This window comes from Thalassophryne amazonica, chromosome 3 (assembly GCF_902500255.1).
Source record: "Thalassophryne amazonica chromosome 3, fThaAma1.1, whole genome shotgun sequence".
Taxonomy (NCBI): domain Eukaryota; kingdom Metazoa; phylum Chordata; class Actinopteri; order Batrachoidiformes; family Batrachoididae; genus Thalassophryne; species Thalassophryne amazonica.
The window spans coordinates 63,345,837-63,364,441 of NC_047105.1; the positions used below are offsets into that span (position 1 = coordinate 63,345,837).

The 18,605-nt window shown below is 44.3% G+C and overlaps 1 protein-coding gene across 1 annotated transcript in view; it reads left to right on the forward strand.

Moving 5' to 3' along the window:
- Positions 1 to 18,605, forward strand: part of LOC117506862 (transforming protein RhoA-like) — a 19,831-nt gene continuing 1,226 nt past the window's right edge. The window contains exons 1-4 of the mRNA XM_034166526.1: positions 1 to 148; positions 8,016 to 8,173; positions 9,510 to 9,630; positions 10,384 to 10,514. Coding sequence (XP_034022417.1) covers positions 8,018 to 8,173; positions 9,510 to 9,630; positions 10,384 to 10,514 — 408 coding nt within the window. The 5' untranslated portion in view covers positions 1 to 148; positions 8,016 to 8,017. The remainder of the gene's footprint in view (positions 149 to 8,015; positions 8,174 to 9,509; positions 9,631 to 10,383; positions 10,515 to 18,605) is intronic.

Below are 18,605 nucleotides of genomic sequence, written 5' to 3' on the forward strand. Positions count from 1 at the left end.
TCTGGTTCCTGTATTATTGTCATGATGTCCCACCCCTACACTTCCTCATGCTAATCCTACGGCAGCCAACAGGGCAGATTGAAGGTGGGACCAAAGAGGGCAACAAAGCACGGCTTGGAAATCATTTAGCTTTTTAGTCAATCACCGGGTAAGAATATAAATGTTGTAGTATTATTATAGTTTAAAGTTTGGCGAATGGTACCGTTAAGTTCTGAGGTTTTGTGTGTTTGCTTGTTTCTGAGAGTCGGCTGTCGTTGGCTAGCCCTTACTCAGGGTAACCAGTTAGCATTTCAGCCGGTTTGTGGTTTTTCGTTGGCAGTGAATCAAAACACAGCTGTATAAGGAGGAGCGTCATATCGTATATGTTGTGCGCATTTCGTGCCACATACTTGTAATAGCTTTACTGTGTGTCTCTGTGTGAAATGTCTTGTTAATAGTAGCTAGCTTTAGCCGTATAGCTAGCGTCAGTTCTTTTGTAAACAGAGCAGCCGCCTGCTGGCTAATAATGCTAACTGTAATGTAGGTCAGTCTGCAAGTTGGTACCAATTATCATGGTACCGTATAACACGTGGATTTGTCGCTGTGTGGCAAAGTTCATAATAATAATAATAATAATTATTATTATTATAACTTTATAGAGCTCTTTCTTAAACATTTTTGTATCGTTTGCTTTTTTGACCAATATTATAGTCTGGTCTGATTAAGTGTTGATGGGAAAATTAAATGTATGTTTGCATACAAGTTAAAATATACGTATAGAAAGAGGAAGCATCATGAAACAACACAGTACAATTGTCACCATCGTGGGGGAGTTGGAGTAACACACAACCTATGTAATGCAACATCCGTGAGCTTCTGGAAAGGAACTAGTATATATTGTAGGAGGAGCATGAACTAAAACACCCAGTTAACTAGAGCGTGCCCTATCAAGTTAAAAAAAAAAAAAAAAAAGCAACCATGAACTTGAATACACACTATAAGAACTACAGGGTATCAAAACACAGAAAGTTTAATGTTGAACCAAAGACAGCTAAGATGTGTGTTGTCAACACCTTCAGGGTTCATTTATTCTTACATTATATAGCTCATAATGCAGTTAGGGCCATTCACTGTTTGGCAGTTGTGAATCTCGCAGTCGGTGACTCACGCGAGAGGTCGGTTTTAGAGTTACGGTTCAGGGCACAATATAAACAAACCTTGTGAAGTATGGACAAGAAGACAAAATCGGGGCACAGCAGAAGTCCATCACAGCTGCTATACTTCTACATATCCCTCTCAACTTGGGAGAACGTACCATTATCATAATCCCCTGTGAACTCGCTAGATTACTGCCATCCACATCATCGCTAGCCATTGTTTACATGCGCTGTGAGACACTGGAACTCTGTTGGCACCATGGTGCATTTTGGGAAGTGCAGGGGGCCACCAGGGGAATTATGGGAAACATTAAAGTACTGAATATCAGTGACAGTGACTTTTTTCTTTTTTAAAGCATTTTGCCTCTTTACCACAATGCAGCCATTGGCACAGACAGGGTTGGCTACGAGATCTTCATTGGTCCATGTGGATCTGGTAACCATGGTGAAAATGGCTCAGTGCTCCTTTAGTTTTCAAAAAGTCAGGGGCTACAATTTACTTGCTGGGTACTGCATTCTATGTCCAGATCATATTCTAATACCTATGGTGATGTCAAGGAGATTGTTCTTGTCCTATTGGGGAATGCAGAACTGTAGGGTTTCCAGAAGTACCAAATTTGTGAATTCTGACCACAGATTTTTGACTTCCCTGACGATTCAGTTGAAGTCTCACAGACAATCAGACTGTTTCTTGGGAATTTGTGGACAATCTGGCTGGAGGACTTGCAGACATGTGGACAACAAGCAATCTGAATGGATTGTGGGAGTTCTTCTGCATCCGCATCTTAAAAGCTGCTGAGGTTTGTATTTGTGTTTGAGTCGCCAGTGTCCGTAGGAGTAGGTGTTTCATTTCTGAAGACACTCAAAATATCATCCAGATGAGTTGTACCGCACAGTTTAGTGGGCTGTGGTAAACCTGTGAGTGGACAAGGAGGTGTTGGTTAGAGGAATCTGTGATCAGGTGACACGCCATCTGTAGTCTAGTGACCCTCAACCTGCTTCCAGAGGAATATTCACTTTGTTCCTCCAAACATGCACATCATCCCACTGCCGTTGTGTCGGAAGATTGTTCAGTCCTGACAGATGCTTCTGCTGTACTATCTTGTTGGGCTGGTTACTTTGTAAGGCTGTTCCTCCTGCTGGGATGTTAGACATCTTTGATGTCATAGTCCTTGTGGTTGATTCTCCAGTCAACTGTTAACCAGCAAATGTTTGTGAGATCGCAAAGGTTGTGACACACAGCTGAGAGCAGGAGCAACTCCAGGGATCTGTGGCATCTGAGTTCCTCCAGTTATTCAGAATAGGATTCAGTCCTAGCTACTCGCTGCTCACAAACTGAATAGTCAGTTTTCACACACAAGAAGTCAACCATCGACTCATCCACGTTCTTGGTCTGCGAGTACTCGGAGAATGCAAGTGTGAACATCGGCAGTGCTTCTTTGCAGCCTATGCTGATTTTTTTTTTCTTTTTTTTTTTCCCCCAAAGTGTTTGATACAGTTGATCAAGCTGCTCTCTGTAACGTAGAATTCGTGGGATCCCCAAGAAGTTGTTGGAATATACAGATACTGTAAGGACTGTATGGGCAAAAACTGGTATTTGTCAGGGATGTGTTCTGGCTTCTACACTTTTCAGTGCTTGCATAGACTAGGTGTATGGTAGGGTTGTAGAAACAAGCAACTTTGCTGTTTTTGTTGGAGAGGAAAGGTTTATTGACCTTGACTTTGCGGACGTCATGTCACCCAAACCCTGACAGAACTACAAAGTCATATTCTGACTTATCTTTATTTATTTTTATTTATTCATTTATTTTTAATTTTAATGTTAACATCATTATGTTTAATGCAGCTTCCAGTTCATTGATTCCAGTTTGGATTCAGTTGGTTTAGAATTGAAAAAATTGGTGAAGGTGTGATTATGATTATCACAGTTACACTTGGGTAAGATTGAATGGTTTAGGTGTTGGTTGTACAATAAGACAAAACAGACATTTTGATTGTTGAGAATCTGGACATTTGATAAGTCTATATCCTAGCAGCATTAACACAACCACTGTCTTGTAACATTGTGTTTTTTGCAAAAGAGAAATGAGCAAGAAATTTTATTTATATTATAACTGCTTTTATTATGTGATTGAAAGATTCAAACAGTAGGTAAATTCAAGAATGTTGTCGGGTATTGTTCCTGATCATAATGTTATGAAAAGTATTTAACTCAGACTGGTTCCTCTTGTCATTCAAGAAATCACATGCATAGTCCCAGTTCTGGTCCTGGAGGGTATACGAGGTCTATTAGAAAAGTATCCGACCTTATTATTTTTTTCAAAAACCATATGAATTTGAATCACGTGTGATTACATCAGACATGCTTGAACCCTCGTGGGCATGCAGGAGTTTTTTCACGCCTGTCGGTTACGTCATTCGCCTGTGGGCAGTCTTTGAGTGAGGAGTGGCCCACCCTCTCCTCGATTTTTTTTTTTTTTCATTGTTTAGGAATGGCTCAGAGACTGCTGCTTGTTTGATCAAAATTTTTTCAAAACTGTAAGGCACAACTGAGTGGACACCATTCGATAAATTCAGCTGGTTTTCTGTAAAAAATTTTAACGGCTGATGAGAGATTTTGGTCTGGTAGTGTCGCTTTAAGGACGGCCCACGGTGCCTGACGGCGATCTGCGCTTCAAGGCGGCAGTGTATCGTTGTTTCAAGTTGAAAACTTCCACATTTCAGGCTCTGTTGATCCAGTAAGTCGTCAGAGAACAGAGAACTTTCAGAAGAAGTCGGCAAGAGGAGTTTATTCGGACATTCCATTGTTAACGGACATTTTGTAATGAAAGAACGCGCGGGCAGAGTCGCATGTTGGGCCGGACCCGACCGCGGGGGGTCGCGACAGGAAAAACACCTCAGTTGGAAACCTTAACGGGCAAGTTGGAACATGCCCAAGCTATTAAACAATTTCTCAGTTACTCACTTGTTGAAAGCCATCAAAAGTCGCCTGAATTTTACAAATGGTTTTCAACACGGAGGTGTTTTTCCTGTCGCGGCGCACAAAGATTTGCCGAGTCGTCACGGAAACGACTCGGCAAATTTGCGCGCACGTCTTTCATTAAAAAATGTCCTTAAACAGTGGAATGTCCGCATAAAGTCCTCATGCCGGCCTCTTCTGAATCTTCTCTGTTCTCTCACGACGTCCTGGGTGAATTAAGCCTTAAATTAGGATGTTTTCAGGTCGAAACAGGCCGACGACGGCGCCTGGAAGCGCTGCGCGACGTCCGGCTCCGTGGGAAGTCCTTACAGTGACAGAAACACCCCATAATCTCTCATCAGCCGTTAAACTTTTCACCGAAAACCAGCTTAATTTCTCGAATAGTGTCCACTCGGATATTCCTCACAGGTCCAGAAAAAATTTTGATAAAGCAATGCGCGCCATCTCGAGCAGCGTGTGAAACAAAGGAATTCAGCTGAGAGGGCGGGACCACATCTCACTCAAGGCCTGCCCACAGGGAAATGATGTCACCGACGCGTGAAAAAACTCACGCATGCGCACGAGGGTTCAAGCATGATTGGTGTAATCGCACGTCATTCAAATCCATATAGTTAAAAAAAAAAAAACTAAAAGTGTCGGTTTCTTATCTAACAGACCTTGTATATTTTTCAGTTGACACCAAGGCAGAGCCTACAGAAGCGCATTGCATTCACTGGATTAAAAAAATAGACCCCTGAGAAAAGATCTTGTGAATAGAAGATCAGGTGTCTAATTTTTTTTTTAATCCAGCTTCCATACAATCCCTCAATAAAGACAACCCTCAGAATTCTTGAGTCATAACCAAAAATTAGCCGATTTGTAACCGCTGACCGTCAACAGATTACCACAGCTAAAGGAAGTGCTTTGATTAAAAACTCAACAACACCCCATTTGTGGTTTGTAGTGCCACCAAGCTCACATCACACATCATTGAGCTCTCTCTAGTTGTACTACAGCACTTGGATTGAAAAAATGTAGTTATATAATTTTGAAGATTTTTTTTTTTTTTTTTGTAATCAATTTGAATAAAATTTCAAGTCACTTCTTCTGGTTGTACTACAGCTCTGTTTGGAATAAAAGGTCATTGTGAAAAATTTTGGAGGATTTTTCAATATTGAATATTGATGAACTGATTGCAGGTAAAATAAAATGTTTGTGTGCATATTAAAACAGAGGTGCACTGTGGTTGTCTTATGCTATGGACTTTATCATTAAAAGTCATTAAAATGTAGCTAGCGATACCACCCCAATTACAATTAGTAGTACAATTAAGTAAGTACTAGTACAATTAACAACAATTATTCCACAATATTCCGGCAGTTTTTCTTTTGTTTGTAGCAGTCTGTCATTATTCATTTCTGATGTAAGGGAATGTGTCAGCCACAAATCATGCTCATATTGAAATCAGAGTTGTAGTTTGATTGGCTCTGACTTACAATAGGTCAGAGGAACATTTCATTTGTGCAAGATTTCAAGACTGGCCCAGCGCTTGTCCTCTGTATGTTTTACAGTTTATCACTAATTTCTTACTGCTTGGGTTACAGGTTGTGTCAACATACTGCAGATGTGGTAAATGTGAGCTTGTCGAGGTTACGAGTTTCTTCTGATTAACCCCATCATCTGATTTATTTTGGTAACTTTGGTGCTGACATGGTCAAGATTCTGATCCACTATAATGCCAAGGTCCTTCTCTTTACTCAGTTTCTTTAGTTGCAGTCTGCCTTTACTTCCTGAGAACATGAAGTACAGTAGGACTGCCACAAACGATTGACTAGTCACTGATTATTTTTGCAGTTAGTTGACTAATCTGATCATACGTAAATTGTGGCTTGTCACACCAACATGAAGCTGCTCTTATATCACCGTCATTAGCTTCAAATTTGAAGTGTTTAAGGTATGTGCTAATTAAAAATAAAGTCAATTAAGATGATAGTTCATTCAACTTTTACTTGGTAACAGTCATCGATTGAAGAGGAATATATGTTTATGCACTGTAATGTAGCGATATTAAACATTAGCATTATCACATTATCTATTCAAACATGACATCGCTGTTATAACGTTACAGCAAACACATATGTGTGCTAAGACTAATGAATAGTCGTCATTAATGTTAACATTTACAGCTAAGTAGCTCATTATAGATGTTATTGTTTGTGGCTAACTAGCCAATTAGCTTACCAAGACGACATCTTGTTTTGTCAGAATCAGCCACGTCTTTGCTTCTCAGATGCTCCTGCCGTGGTGCTGCCACGGATGGCAAGTTCTACCTTGCAGATTTTGCATTGCACGCTTTACTCTTTAATTTGGTTAAAATGTTCCCAAATCTTTGGGCTTTATTGCTGGCTAGCCAAGATATTTTTTGGGCATAACACCCGGATTACCGCTACTGTGCACGTGTGTCAAGGCAGCAGAAAATATGGTGAAAGCTTTGAGAGAAAAACAAAGCTTAAAAAAATCAGTGATGACGTTCTTTGTTAAATTAGTCGCCGACGATTTTGATAGTTGATGTAATTGTGACTGGTCGACTAATCGTGGCAGCCCTAACGTACAGTAAAATGTGCATATAATGGATTCAGGTGGACCAGCAAATTTTGTCCATTTTAATCGAAATCCATTATTTGTATAAAACAAACAAATCTGCTATATCTATAAAATGGACAAAATCCGTTATATGTATAAATGGACAAAATCTGATTTTTCTAAGTTCACTACAGAGTGGTACCTTAAAATCCTAAAGCCTGATTTATGGTGCTGCAACTCCATAAGTCGGTGCCCGTGCAATGACGCTGACGTGCAGGTGACCCTTTAAAGTTCTCCGTCGCATCTTTATGCAGTTTGCCTGAGGAACAGCAGCTTTCTCTGGATTAATTTGTCCCTCAACAAGTTCCTCTTCTTTATGCAATTATCAGCCTCCAAACCAACGATATGGTATGTACAGTGTTCCTCCATTAATTATGGGTTATTTGAGCGTCTTTTTCCGACTCCATGTTGTGAAGTTGGTCATATTTGTGGACATTTCTGACAAACATATTTGATCCATGATCAAATGTAATCGGTGGGTGCACTGAAAGAACTTTTAAAATATGGTGGGAGAGGAAGGAGTGAAAATGTAAACGTGAGAAATCACAGCCCTTGCAGCCTCAGTCATTTAGGAGGTGCGCATCAGGCTATGGGGAGGGTTCGCAGCCACACGGGGCTATGATCTAAAGCGGTTTGGCTCGTCACACCCAGGGATACGTGTGAAACTTAACATCATATTACAGTGCAGACAACAAGCCGCATTTTGTTAACAATCACTGGCCTTGAGTTAACACCCTGCCTCATTTAGGTGCCAGGTCTGAGCACGGCTTGAAAAAATAAACAGCCAGGCTTTTAATCACAGAAATACAGTACCCACTTTCCTCGAATTGGCGAGTGTCAGTGCTACACTTCATTTCATACCTCTGTTACTGGGCACGTCCAGACTTCTCTGTCCGGTACATAAGAGGGGTTTTTAATGAAAATGTATTGCGATCAGATGGGACATTTTTGGATGTAGTGCTGATGGTGCATTTATCAAAACTATCCAATGGATGTTAGCTGGCAGTACACGACTTTGTTTCTCACCTTTTGATGTATGACAGAACAGAAAACAAAATAGTTTTGTTTTGATTTGTTTTGTTGTTAATGTTTTTTGTTTGTTTTTTGTATTTTTGTATTTTTCTCTCTCTTATGGAGCCACTGGACATTTTGTACTTTATTTGCCTGATGACTTGAGAGCTCTGATTGGAGTGTCATCAGTGAGCATGTGGCTAAAAGCAGTAAAATGCCCTTATGGCTTGTTTTAGGTTATAACAGTAGCTGTTTTCTTTTTGCAGTTATGGCAGCAATCAGGAAAAAACTGGTCATAGTGGGAGATGGAGCCTGTGGGAAGACCTGCCTGCTCATTGTATTTAGTAAAGACCAGTTTCCAGAGGTCTATGTGCCTACGGTCTTTGAAAACTATGTTGCTGACATAGAGGTTGACAGCAAACAGGTAAGAAAGATTTTTATGTGACACTTTTCAAACCAGGGTCTGGATTTTCCCCATTGATATTTGATTAATAGAGTAGCTGATGTTTCTATAACATTCAGTCATAGATGATCCAAACTAGACCCCTTGTGCAATCTTTATGATCAGCCAAATAATGTGGTGCACTTTTCAGTATGATTAGAGGATGTTTAAATTTTGACCTCTGTATAATAACCCTTCATTAACCCCTCCTGCTCCCTCTCTAGGATGGGCATACATTATCATACATTACAACCCCAATTCCAATGAAGTTGGGACGTTGTGTAAAATGTAAATAAAAACAGAATACTATGATTTGCAAATCCTCTTCAACCTATATTGTCGTCGCTACATCTACAAGTGCAAGTTAAGACTCTGTCATGCAAAGCGAAAGCCATACATCAACAACATCTAGAAACGCTGCTGCCTTCTCGGGGCCTGAGCTCATTTAAAATGGACAAACGCAAAGTAGAAAAGTGTGCTGTGGTCTGATGAGTCCACATTTCAAATTGTTTTTGGAAATCATGGACGTCATGTCCTCCGGACAAAAGAGGAAAAAGACCATCCAGATTGTTACCAGCACAAAGTTCAAAAGCCAGCATCTGTGATGGTATGGGGGTGTGTTAGTGCCCATGGCATGAACAACTTACACATCTTTGATGGCACCATCAATACTGAAAGGTACATCCAGGATTTGGAGCAACACATGCTGCCATCCAAGCAATGTCTTTTTCAGGGACACCCCTGCTTATTTCAGCAAGACAATGCCAAGCCACATTCTGCACGTGTTACACAGTGTGGCTTCATAGTAAAAGAGTGCGGGTACTAGACTGGCCTGCCTCTAGTTCAGACCTGTCGCCCATTGAAAATGTGTGGCACATTATGAAGCTCAAAATACGACAATGGAGACCCCGGACTGTTGAACAGCTGAGGTTGTACATCAAGCCAGAATGGGAAAGAATTCCACCTACAAAGCTTCAACAATTAGTGTCCTCAGTTCCCAAACGCTTATTGAGTGTTGTTAAAAGGAAAGGTGAGGTAACACAGTGGTAAACATACCACTGTCCCAGCTTTTTTGAAATGTGTTGCAGGCATCTATTTCAAAATGAGCAAATATTTGCACAAAAAAAATAAAGTTTGTCAGTCTGAACATTAAATATCTTGTCTTTGTGGTGTATTCAATTGAATATAGGTTGAAGAGGATTTGCAAATTGTTTTTATTTACATTTTACACAACGTCCCAACTTCATTGGAAATGGGGTTGTATTATGCATGCTGTGATATAGAGAGGCTGGATTGTAAGTGTTGTTCATGGGTACAGGTTGAGTTGGCACTGTGGGACACAGCAGGCCAAGAAGACTATGACAGACTGCGCCCACTCTCTTATCCAGACACTGATGTTATTCTCATGTGTTTCTCCATCGACAGCCCTGACAGCCTTGGTGAGTGTAAACTGAACAAATATAGTGTAAGGGTTGAAGTTGCTCTGTTACATTACTCTTTGGTGCACCTAAGCATGTGAAAAAGAGTCTTGATAAAGCAATTAAAGTGTTTGTACATGCACCTCCCAATAAGGTTCCCTGTTTGAGGCCACCTGTACATCTGGAGTTGTGTCAGAAAGGGAGGCTGGTGCAAAACTTGCCCTAAATTCATATTTGGATTTGATGTGGCAACTCTGAGCAAAACAGGAGAAGCCAAAAGAAATGACTTTTTCACTTAACGTATTTAATTATAAACAACACTTAAGAAGAAATTCAAAACAGGCCAGTGACAGATTTCAAATTATTAAAATCCAGCATCATGCATTGTGCATTTTCTGCACTCGGTCTCAGAAATCTGTCTGCATGAAGTACAGGGTGGGCCAATAAAATGTTATCACTTTGTAATCCAAAGAAGAGGAGCATGGATTGAACATGTCATCAATTATTGAACTGTGCGGAAAACAAGAGACAAAGTGGGAAACATTTGGTATCAAATGTTAATTTGATGTTTCTGTTACAAGTCTGTCAATAAAATTTTTGAATTAAGTTCTCATTTCAAAACTTGTGTACGATCAAAAAGTGGTAACATTTTATTGGCTTACCCTGTAATTTCTTCATCAAAGATCACGCCCTGCTCCATTTATGGCCACGTCACCTGTCCTGTAAAAGTGTCTGTTCTTTAACTGAAGGTGTCATTTCCTCTTTTTAACTTAGAAAACATCCCTGAGAAGTGGACTCCTGAGGTGAAACACTTCTGCCCAAACATTCCTATTATACTTGTGGGGAATAAAAAGGACCTGCGCAATGATGAACATACCCGCAGGGAGCTTGCCAAAATGAAACAGGTATCACTTTTTAATACACACAGACTCGTATGAAGAAACAGCAGTGGGACAGTGTGCATGTGCAGAAACACTGCATGATACAGATGAGCCACAGAAGCACAGCGAGCAACCGTGGCGTCCACGAGAGAATGCAACCACTACATTGGGAGGGTTCATTTGCTTCATCACATACCGGGTGTGATTTGAAAGTGCGTTAATATTCTCATTATTATTTTTTTAATCTTACCAGTGATCACCTGACTGCAGCATGATTTTTAAAAGCCCAGCTACAATCGACATCAGTGCAGCCAGGGCTTTCAAAGGTGTCAGGCGTCAGAATTTGACATAGACGCCACAGATTTTGTTGGAAAAAAAACCTTGCCTCTACTGGTGGTTGGCTCTCACTGTGGTATTGTATCACTTCCTGTTCCAGAGCACAGCGGTGCTTTGCTGTATCTGTTAGCTGTTTAATCTGCGTAGTTAGATTGATCTAGATAACTAGATAACGATTTGTTTCACAGTGTAATCTTCATGTGCCTTAACTAAAGCACTCCCTTTGCTGAATCACCTCTAAATTATTTATACATTATTCACTTTGTGTGTTTTTAGGAATCCGCTAGCTTAGCGCATCTACTAGCTCTTAGCCGGTTTAGCATGGCGGCTTCTCCTGTCTCTCCCGCACTTTTCTGCTCTGGGTGTGAAATGTTTAGTTATTCCTCGGCCTCCTTTAGCAGTAATGGTACTTGTAATAAGTGTAGCTTATTCGTAGCTTTGGAGGCCAGGCTGGGCGAATTGGAGATTCGGCTCCGCACCTTGGAAAATCCTACAGCTAGCCAGGCCACTGTAGTTTGTGCGGACCAAGGTAGCTTAGCCGCCGTTAGCTGTCCCCCAGCAGATCCCGAGCAGCCGGGAAAGCAGGCCGGCTGGGTGACTGTGAGGAGGAAGCATAGTCCTAAACAGAAGCCCCCTGTACACCACCCACCCGTTCACATCTCTAACCGTTTTTCCCCACTCGGCGACACACCCGCCGAGGAACAAACTCTGGTTATTGGCAACTCTGTTTTGAGAAATGTGAAGTTAGCGACACCAGCAACCATAGTCATTTGTCTTCCGGGGGCCAGAGCAGGCGACATTGAAGGAAATTTGAAACTGCTGGCTAAGGCTAAGCGTAAATTTGGTAAGATTGTAATTCACGTCGGCAGTAATGACACCCGGTTACGCCAATCGGAGGTCACTAAAATTAATATGAATCGGTGTGTAACTTTGCGAAAACAATGTCGGACTCTGTAGTTTTCTCTGGGCCCCTCCCCAATCGGACCGGGAGTGACATGTTTAGCCGCATGTTCTCCTTGAATTGCTGGCTGTCTGAGTGGTGTCCAAAAAATGAGGTAGGCTTCATAGATAATTGGCAAAGCTTCTGGGGAAAACCTGGTCTTGTTAGGAGAGATGGCATCCATCCCACTTTGGATGGAGCAGCTCTCATTTCTAGAAATCTGGCCAGTTTTATTAAACCCTCCAAACCGTGACTATCCAGGGTTGGGACCAGGAAGCAGAGTTGTAGTCTTACACACCTCTCTGCAGCTTCTCTCCCCCTGCCATCCCCCCAATACCCCATCCCTGACCACCCAGACCACCAACAACCAGTAAAAATCTATTTAAGTATAAAAATTCAAAAAGAAAAAATAATATAGCACCTTCAACTGCACCACAGACTAAAACAGTTAAATGTGGTCTATTAAACATTAGGACTCTCTCTTCTAAGTCCCTGTTAGTAAATGATATAATAATTGATCAACATATTGAGTTATTCTGCCTTACAAGAAACCTGGTTACAGCAGGATGAATATCCATCCATCCATTTTCTTCCGCTTTATCCGGAGTCGGGTCGCGGGGGCAGCAGCTCAAGCAAAGCCGCCCAGACCTCCCGATCCACACACACCTCCCCCAGCTCCTCCGGGGGAGCCCCAAGGCATTCCCAAGCCAGCCGAGAGATGTAGTCCCTCCAGCGTGTCCTGGGTCTTCCCCGGGGCCTCCTCCCAGTGAGATGTGCCCGGAACACCTCTCCAGCGAGGCGTCCAGGGGGCATCCGGAAAAGATGCCCGAGCCACCTCAACTGACTCCTTTCGATGTGGAGGAGCAGCGGCTCGACTCCGAGCTCCTCCCGAGTGACCGAGCTCCTCACCCTATCTCTAAGGGAGCGCCCAGCCACCCTGCGGAGGAAACTCATCTCGGCCGCTTGTACTCGCGACCTCGTTCTTTCGGTCATGAGCCAAATCTCATGACCATAGGTGAGGATCGGAACGTAGATCGATCGGTAAATCGAGAGCTTTGCCCCCCTACTCAGCTCTCTCTTCACCACGACGGTCCAATACAGCGACCGCATCACTGCAGACGCTGCACCGATCCGTCTATCGATCTCACGCTCCATCCGTCCCTCACTCGTGAACAAGACCCCGAGATTCTTAAACTCCTCCACTTGAGGCAAGGACACTCCACCGACCTGAAGAGGGCAAAGCACCTTTTTCCGGTCGAGAACCAAGGCCTCGGATTTGGAGGTGCTGATTTTCATCCCGGACGCTTCACACTCGGCTGCAAACCGCCCCAGTACACGCTGAAGGTCCTGATTTGACGAAGCCAACAGAACCACATCGTCCGCAAACAGCAGAGACGAGATTCTGTGGTTTCCAAACCAGACCCCCTCTACACCCTGGCTGCGCCTAGAAATTCTGTCCATAAAAATAATGAACAGAACCGGTGACAAAGGGCAGCCCTGGCGGAGGCCAACGTGCACTGGAAACAGGTTTGACTTAGTACCGGCAATGCGAACCAAGCTCCTGCTGCGGTCGTACAGGGACCGGATAGCCCGGAGCACTCCCCACAGAGTGCCCCGAGGGACATGGTCGAATGTCTTCTCCAGATCCACAAAACACATGTGGACTGGTTGGGCGAACTCCCATGAACCCTCGAGCACCCGATGGAGCGTCTAGAGCTGGTCCAGTGTGCCGTGACCAGGACGAAAACCACACTGCTCCTCCTGAATCCGAGGTTCGACCATCGGTCGAATTTTCCTCTCCAGTACGCTGGAATAGACCTTACCGGGGAGGCTGAGGAGTGTGATCCCCCTATAGTTGGAACACACCCTCCGGTCCCCCTTCTTAAACAGAGGGACCACCGGTCTGCCAATCCAGAGGCACTGTCCCCGATCGCCACGCAATGTTGCAGAGGCGTGTCAGCCAAGACAGCCCCACAACATCCAGAGACTTAAGGTACTCAGGACGGATTTCATCCACACCAGGAGCCTTGCCACCGAGGAGCTTTCTAACCACCTCAGTGACTTCGGCCTGGGTAATGGATGAGTCCGCCTCTGAGTCCCCAGTCTCTGCTTCCTCTTTGGAAGACGTGACGACGGGATTGAGGAGATCCTCGAAGTACTCCTTCCACCGCCCGACAACATCCCCAGTCAGGGTCAACAGCTCCCCACCCGCACCGTAAACAGTGCTGGTGGAGAGCTGCTTCCGCCTCCTCAGGCGTCGGACGGTTTGCCAGAATCTCTTCGAGGCCGACCGATAGTCCTCCTCCATAGCCTCCCCGAACTCCTCCCAGACCGGAGTTTTTGCCTCTGCGACCGCACAGGCTGCGGCACGCTTGACCTGTCGGTACCTGTCAGCTGCCTCTGGGGTCCCACCTACCAACAAAGATAAGTAGGACTCCTTCTTCAGCTTGACGGCATCCCTTACTTCCGGTGTCCACCACCGGGTTCGGGGATTGCCGCCGCGACAGGCACCAGAGACCTTGCGACCACAGCTACGAGCAGCCGCATCGACAATGAAGGTGGAGAACATGGTCCACTCGGACTCCATGTCTCCAACCTCCCCCGGGATCTGGGAGAACCTCTCCTGGAGGTGGGAGTTGAAGACCTCGCTGATAGAGGGTTCCGCAGTCCTTCCCAGCAGACCCTCACGATACGTTTGGGCCTGCCAGGTCTGACTGGCTTCCTACCCTCCCAGCGGATCCACCTCACCACCAGGTGGTGATCAGTCGACAGCTCTGCCCCGCTCTTCACTCGAGTGTCCGAGACACGTGGCCAAAGGTCAGATCATCGACCTCCGGCTCAGGGTGTCCTGGTGCCATGTGCACTTATGGACACCCTTGTGCTCGAACATGGTGTTCGTGATGGACAAACTGTGACTAGCACAGAAGTCCAACAACTGAACACCACTCAGTTCAGATAGGGCTTCCCGATCACCCCCCTCCAGGTCTCACTGTTGCCGCCCACGTGGGCGTTGAAATCCCCCAGGAGAACAATGGAGTCCCCAGTCGGCGCGCTATCTAGTACCCCTCCCAGGGACTCCAGGAAGGTCGGGTACTCTGCACTGCCGCTCGGCCCGTAGGCCGAGACAACGGTGTCCCCGACCCGAAGGCATAGGGACGCGACCCTCTCGTTAACCGGAGTGAACTCCAACACTTGGCGACTGACCTGGGGAGCAATAAGCAGTGCGACCCTTGCTCTCCCCGTGGGCGACGCCAGAAAAATGAAGCGTCCAGCGCCTCTCCAGGAGTTGGGTACCAGAGCCCAAGCTGTGCGTGGAGGTGAGCCCGACTATCTCTAGTCGGTATCTCTCAACCTCCCGCACAAGCTCAAGCTTCTTCCCCCCTAGCGAGGTGACATTCCACGTCCCAACAGCCAGGGGCTGTGAGCATGGACCGGGCCGCCGGGCCACCTGCCCTCGACCACCAACCAATCCTCTCTGCACCCAACCCCCATGGCCCCCTCTGCAGGTGGTGAGCCCGCAGGAGGGCGGGCCCACGTCACTCTTTCGGGCTGAGCCCGGCCGGGCCCCATGGGCTAAGGCCCGACCACCAGGCGCTCGCGCGCGAGCCCCAACCCCAGGCCTGGCTCCAGGGTGGGACCCCGGCTCCGCCATACCGGGCGACATCTCGGTCCTTGATCTTTTACTGGTCATGGAGGTTCTGAACTGCCCTTAGTCTGACCCGTCACCTAGGACCTGTTTGCCTTGGGAGACCCTACAGGGAGCACAAAGCCCCCGACAACATAGCTCCTAGGATCATCCGGGTATGCAAACTCCCCCACCACGATAAGGTGGCAGCTAGAGGGGGAGCAGGATGAATATGTTAGTTTAAATGAGTCAACACCCCCGAGTCACACTAACTGTCAGAATGCTCGTAACTGATCATCTGCAGAGGAATGGTCTATTTGAAGAGTTTCAGTCAGGTTTTAGAATTCATCATAGTACAGAAACAGCATCAGTGAAGGTTACAAATGATCTTCTTATGGCCTCAGACAGTGGACTCATCTCTGTGCTTGTTCTGTTAGACCTCAGTGCTGCTTTTGATACTGTTGACCATAAAATTTTATTACAGAGATTAGAGCATGCCATAGGTATTAAAGGCACTGCGCTGCGGTGGTTTAAATCATATTTATCTAATAGATTACAATTTGTTCATGTAAATGGGGAATCTTCTTCACAGACTAAGGTTAATTATGGAGTTCCACAAGGTTCTCTGCTAGGACCAATTTTATTCACTTTATACATGCTTCCCTTATGCAGTATTATTAGAAAGCATTGCTTAAATTTTCATTGTTATGCAGATGATACCCAGCTTTATCTATCCATGAAGCCAGAGGACACACACCAATTAGTTAAACTGCAGGATTGTCTTACAGACATAAAGACATGGATGACCTCTAATTTCCTGCTTTTAAATTCAGATTAAACTGAAGTTATTGTACTTGGCCCCACAAATCTTAGAAACATGGTGTCTAACCAGATCCTTACTCCGGATGGCATTACCCTGACCTCTAGTAATACTGTGAGAAATCTTGGAATCATTTTTGATCAGGATATGTCCTTCAGTGCGCATATTAAGCAAATATGTAGGACTGCTTTTTTGCATTTGCGCAATATCTCTAAAATTAGAAAGGTCTTGTCTCAGAGTGATGCTGAAAAACTAATTCATGCATTTATTTCCTCTAGGCTGGACTATTGTAATTCATTATTATCAGGTTGTCCTAAAGGTTTCCTGAAAAGCCTTCAGTTAATTCAAAATGCTGCAGCTAGAGTACTGACGGGGACTAGAAGGAGAGAGCATATTTCACCCATATTGGCCTCTCTTCATTGGCTTCCTGTTAATTCTAGAATAGAATTTAAAATTCTTCTTCTTACTTATAAGGTTTTGAATAATCAGGTCCCATCTTATCTTAGGGACCTCATAGTACCATATCACCCCAATAGAGCGCTTCGCTCTCAGACTGCAGGTTTACTTGTAGTTCCTAGGGTTTTTAAGAGTAGAATGGGAGGCAGAGCCTTCAGCTTTCAGGCTCCTCTCCTGTGGAACCAGCTCCCAATTCGGATCAGGGAGACAGACACCCTCTCTACTTTTAAGATTAGGCTTAAAACTTTCCTTTTTGCTAAAGCTTATAGTTAGGGCTGGATCAGGTGACCCTGAACCATCCCTTAGTTATGCTGCTGTAGACTTAGACTGCTGGGGGGTTCCCATGATGCACTGAGTGTTTCTTTCTCTTTTTGCTCTGTATGCACCACTCTGCATTTAATCATTAGTGATTGATCTTTGCTCTCTTCCACAGCATGTCTTTTTCCTGATTCTCTCCCCCCAACCAGTCCCAGCAGAAGACTGCCCCTCCCTGAGCCTGGTTCTGCTGGAGGTTTCTTCCTGTTAAAAGGGAGTTTTTCCTTCCCACTGTCGCCAAGTGCTTGCTCATAGGGGGTTGTTTTGACCGTTGGGGTTTTTCTGTAATTACTGTATGGCTTTTGTCTTACAATATAAAGCGCCTTGGGGCAACTGTTGTGATTTGGCGCTATATAAATAAAATTGATTTGATTTAGTTGGGGGTTTCACCTCCATGTGCACACTGCCTTTTTTTTTTTTTTTCTTCATCATAAAACACTGTCACTATTTGCATTGTTTAAAAACTCCTCAATAGCTCCTTTCACACCAGAATCCGTGCAAGAATGAGGGTTAACACCTTGTGCCCCGTGGGCCACATAAGGCCCAGTCCCCTTTTTTGTTGACATGCTTTTATTACTGTGTCTGGCCTTAAACCTTGAAGAAAATGTGAGTGGACATGCACCCTGAGATCTGTCAGTGATGACTGGTGGGATTCTGACAGTAAATATGCGCATTAAATTCTCCTTAGTCCCAAATATATTGGTTGCACCCATGTTTATCCTTTTGATATTTAATATGAAAAATACTTACATATTGTTCTGTGAAAAGTAGGTTTGTTTGTTTTTGGGGGTTTTTAAGCAACATATGCAGGACTGTAGCAGAATTACATAAAGAGGTGGCACGGTGGTTTAGTGGTTAGCACTAATGCTACACAGCAAGAAGTTTGTGGGATCGCTTCCCGCCTTTCTGCATGAAGTTTGCATGTTCTCCCCATGTTTGTGTGGGTTTCCTCCAGGCACTCCGGTTTCCTCCTGCAATCAAAAACATTTATTTAGGGTCTGTTCCTTTCTCTGCCCCTCACCAAGGCAGTGTCTCTACATCTGGAGTTGGTCCCCAGCTGCCGGACTATGTCTGCCCACTGCTCCTAGTGGTTGGATTGTGTTGATCTGTAATTACAATGGGTTAAACACACAGGATACATTTCATTGTATATGTGTACAGTGACAATAAGGGCTCTTCACTTCACTAGTGAGGATATCACTTAACATTAGTTTGCTTCTCTGAGTGCCTCACATTTATCCATGTAGTGCATCTCATAATTTGGGGGGTGGTCTGAAAAAAAAAAAAAAAAAATCTAGGGAAAGCGGTGGTAAATTACTTCAATCATTATTGTCAGTTTCTTTTTTTCTTCTATGGTACGGTAGGTGACAATAACCTGCCTCCTTCCTGTAAATTGTTCAAAAATTTTAACTAACAAGTGTTTTCATACAACAAATGTACCGGACCGAGACCACTTTAGACCGTGGTCTCTGAGGCAGTTTTCATGTGTGCTATTTTGGTTTGGACCAAACAAGGTATGTGTGACAATGCCCCAAATTCCCATCATACTGTTTTGGGTTCCATTTTAAGGAGGATCACTGAACATCAAACATGTTGTTATACTGCCCCCCCCCCCCAAAAAAA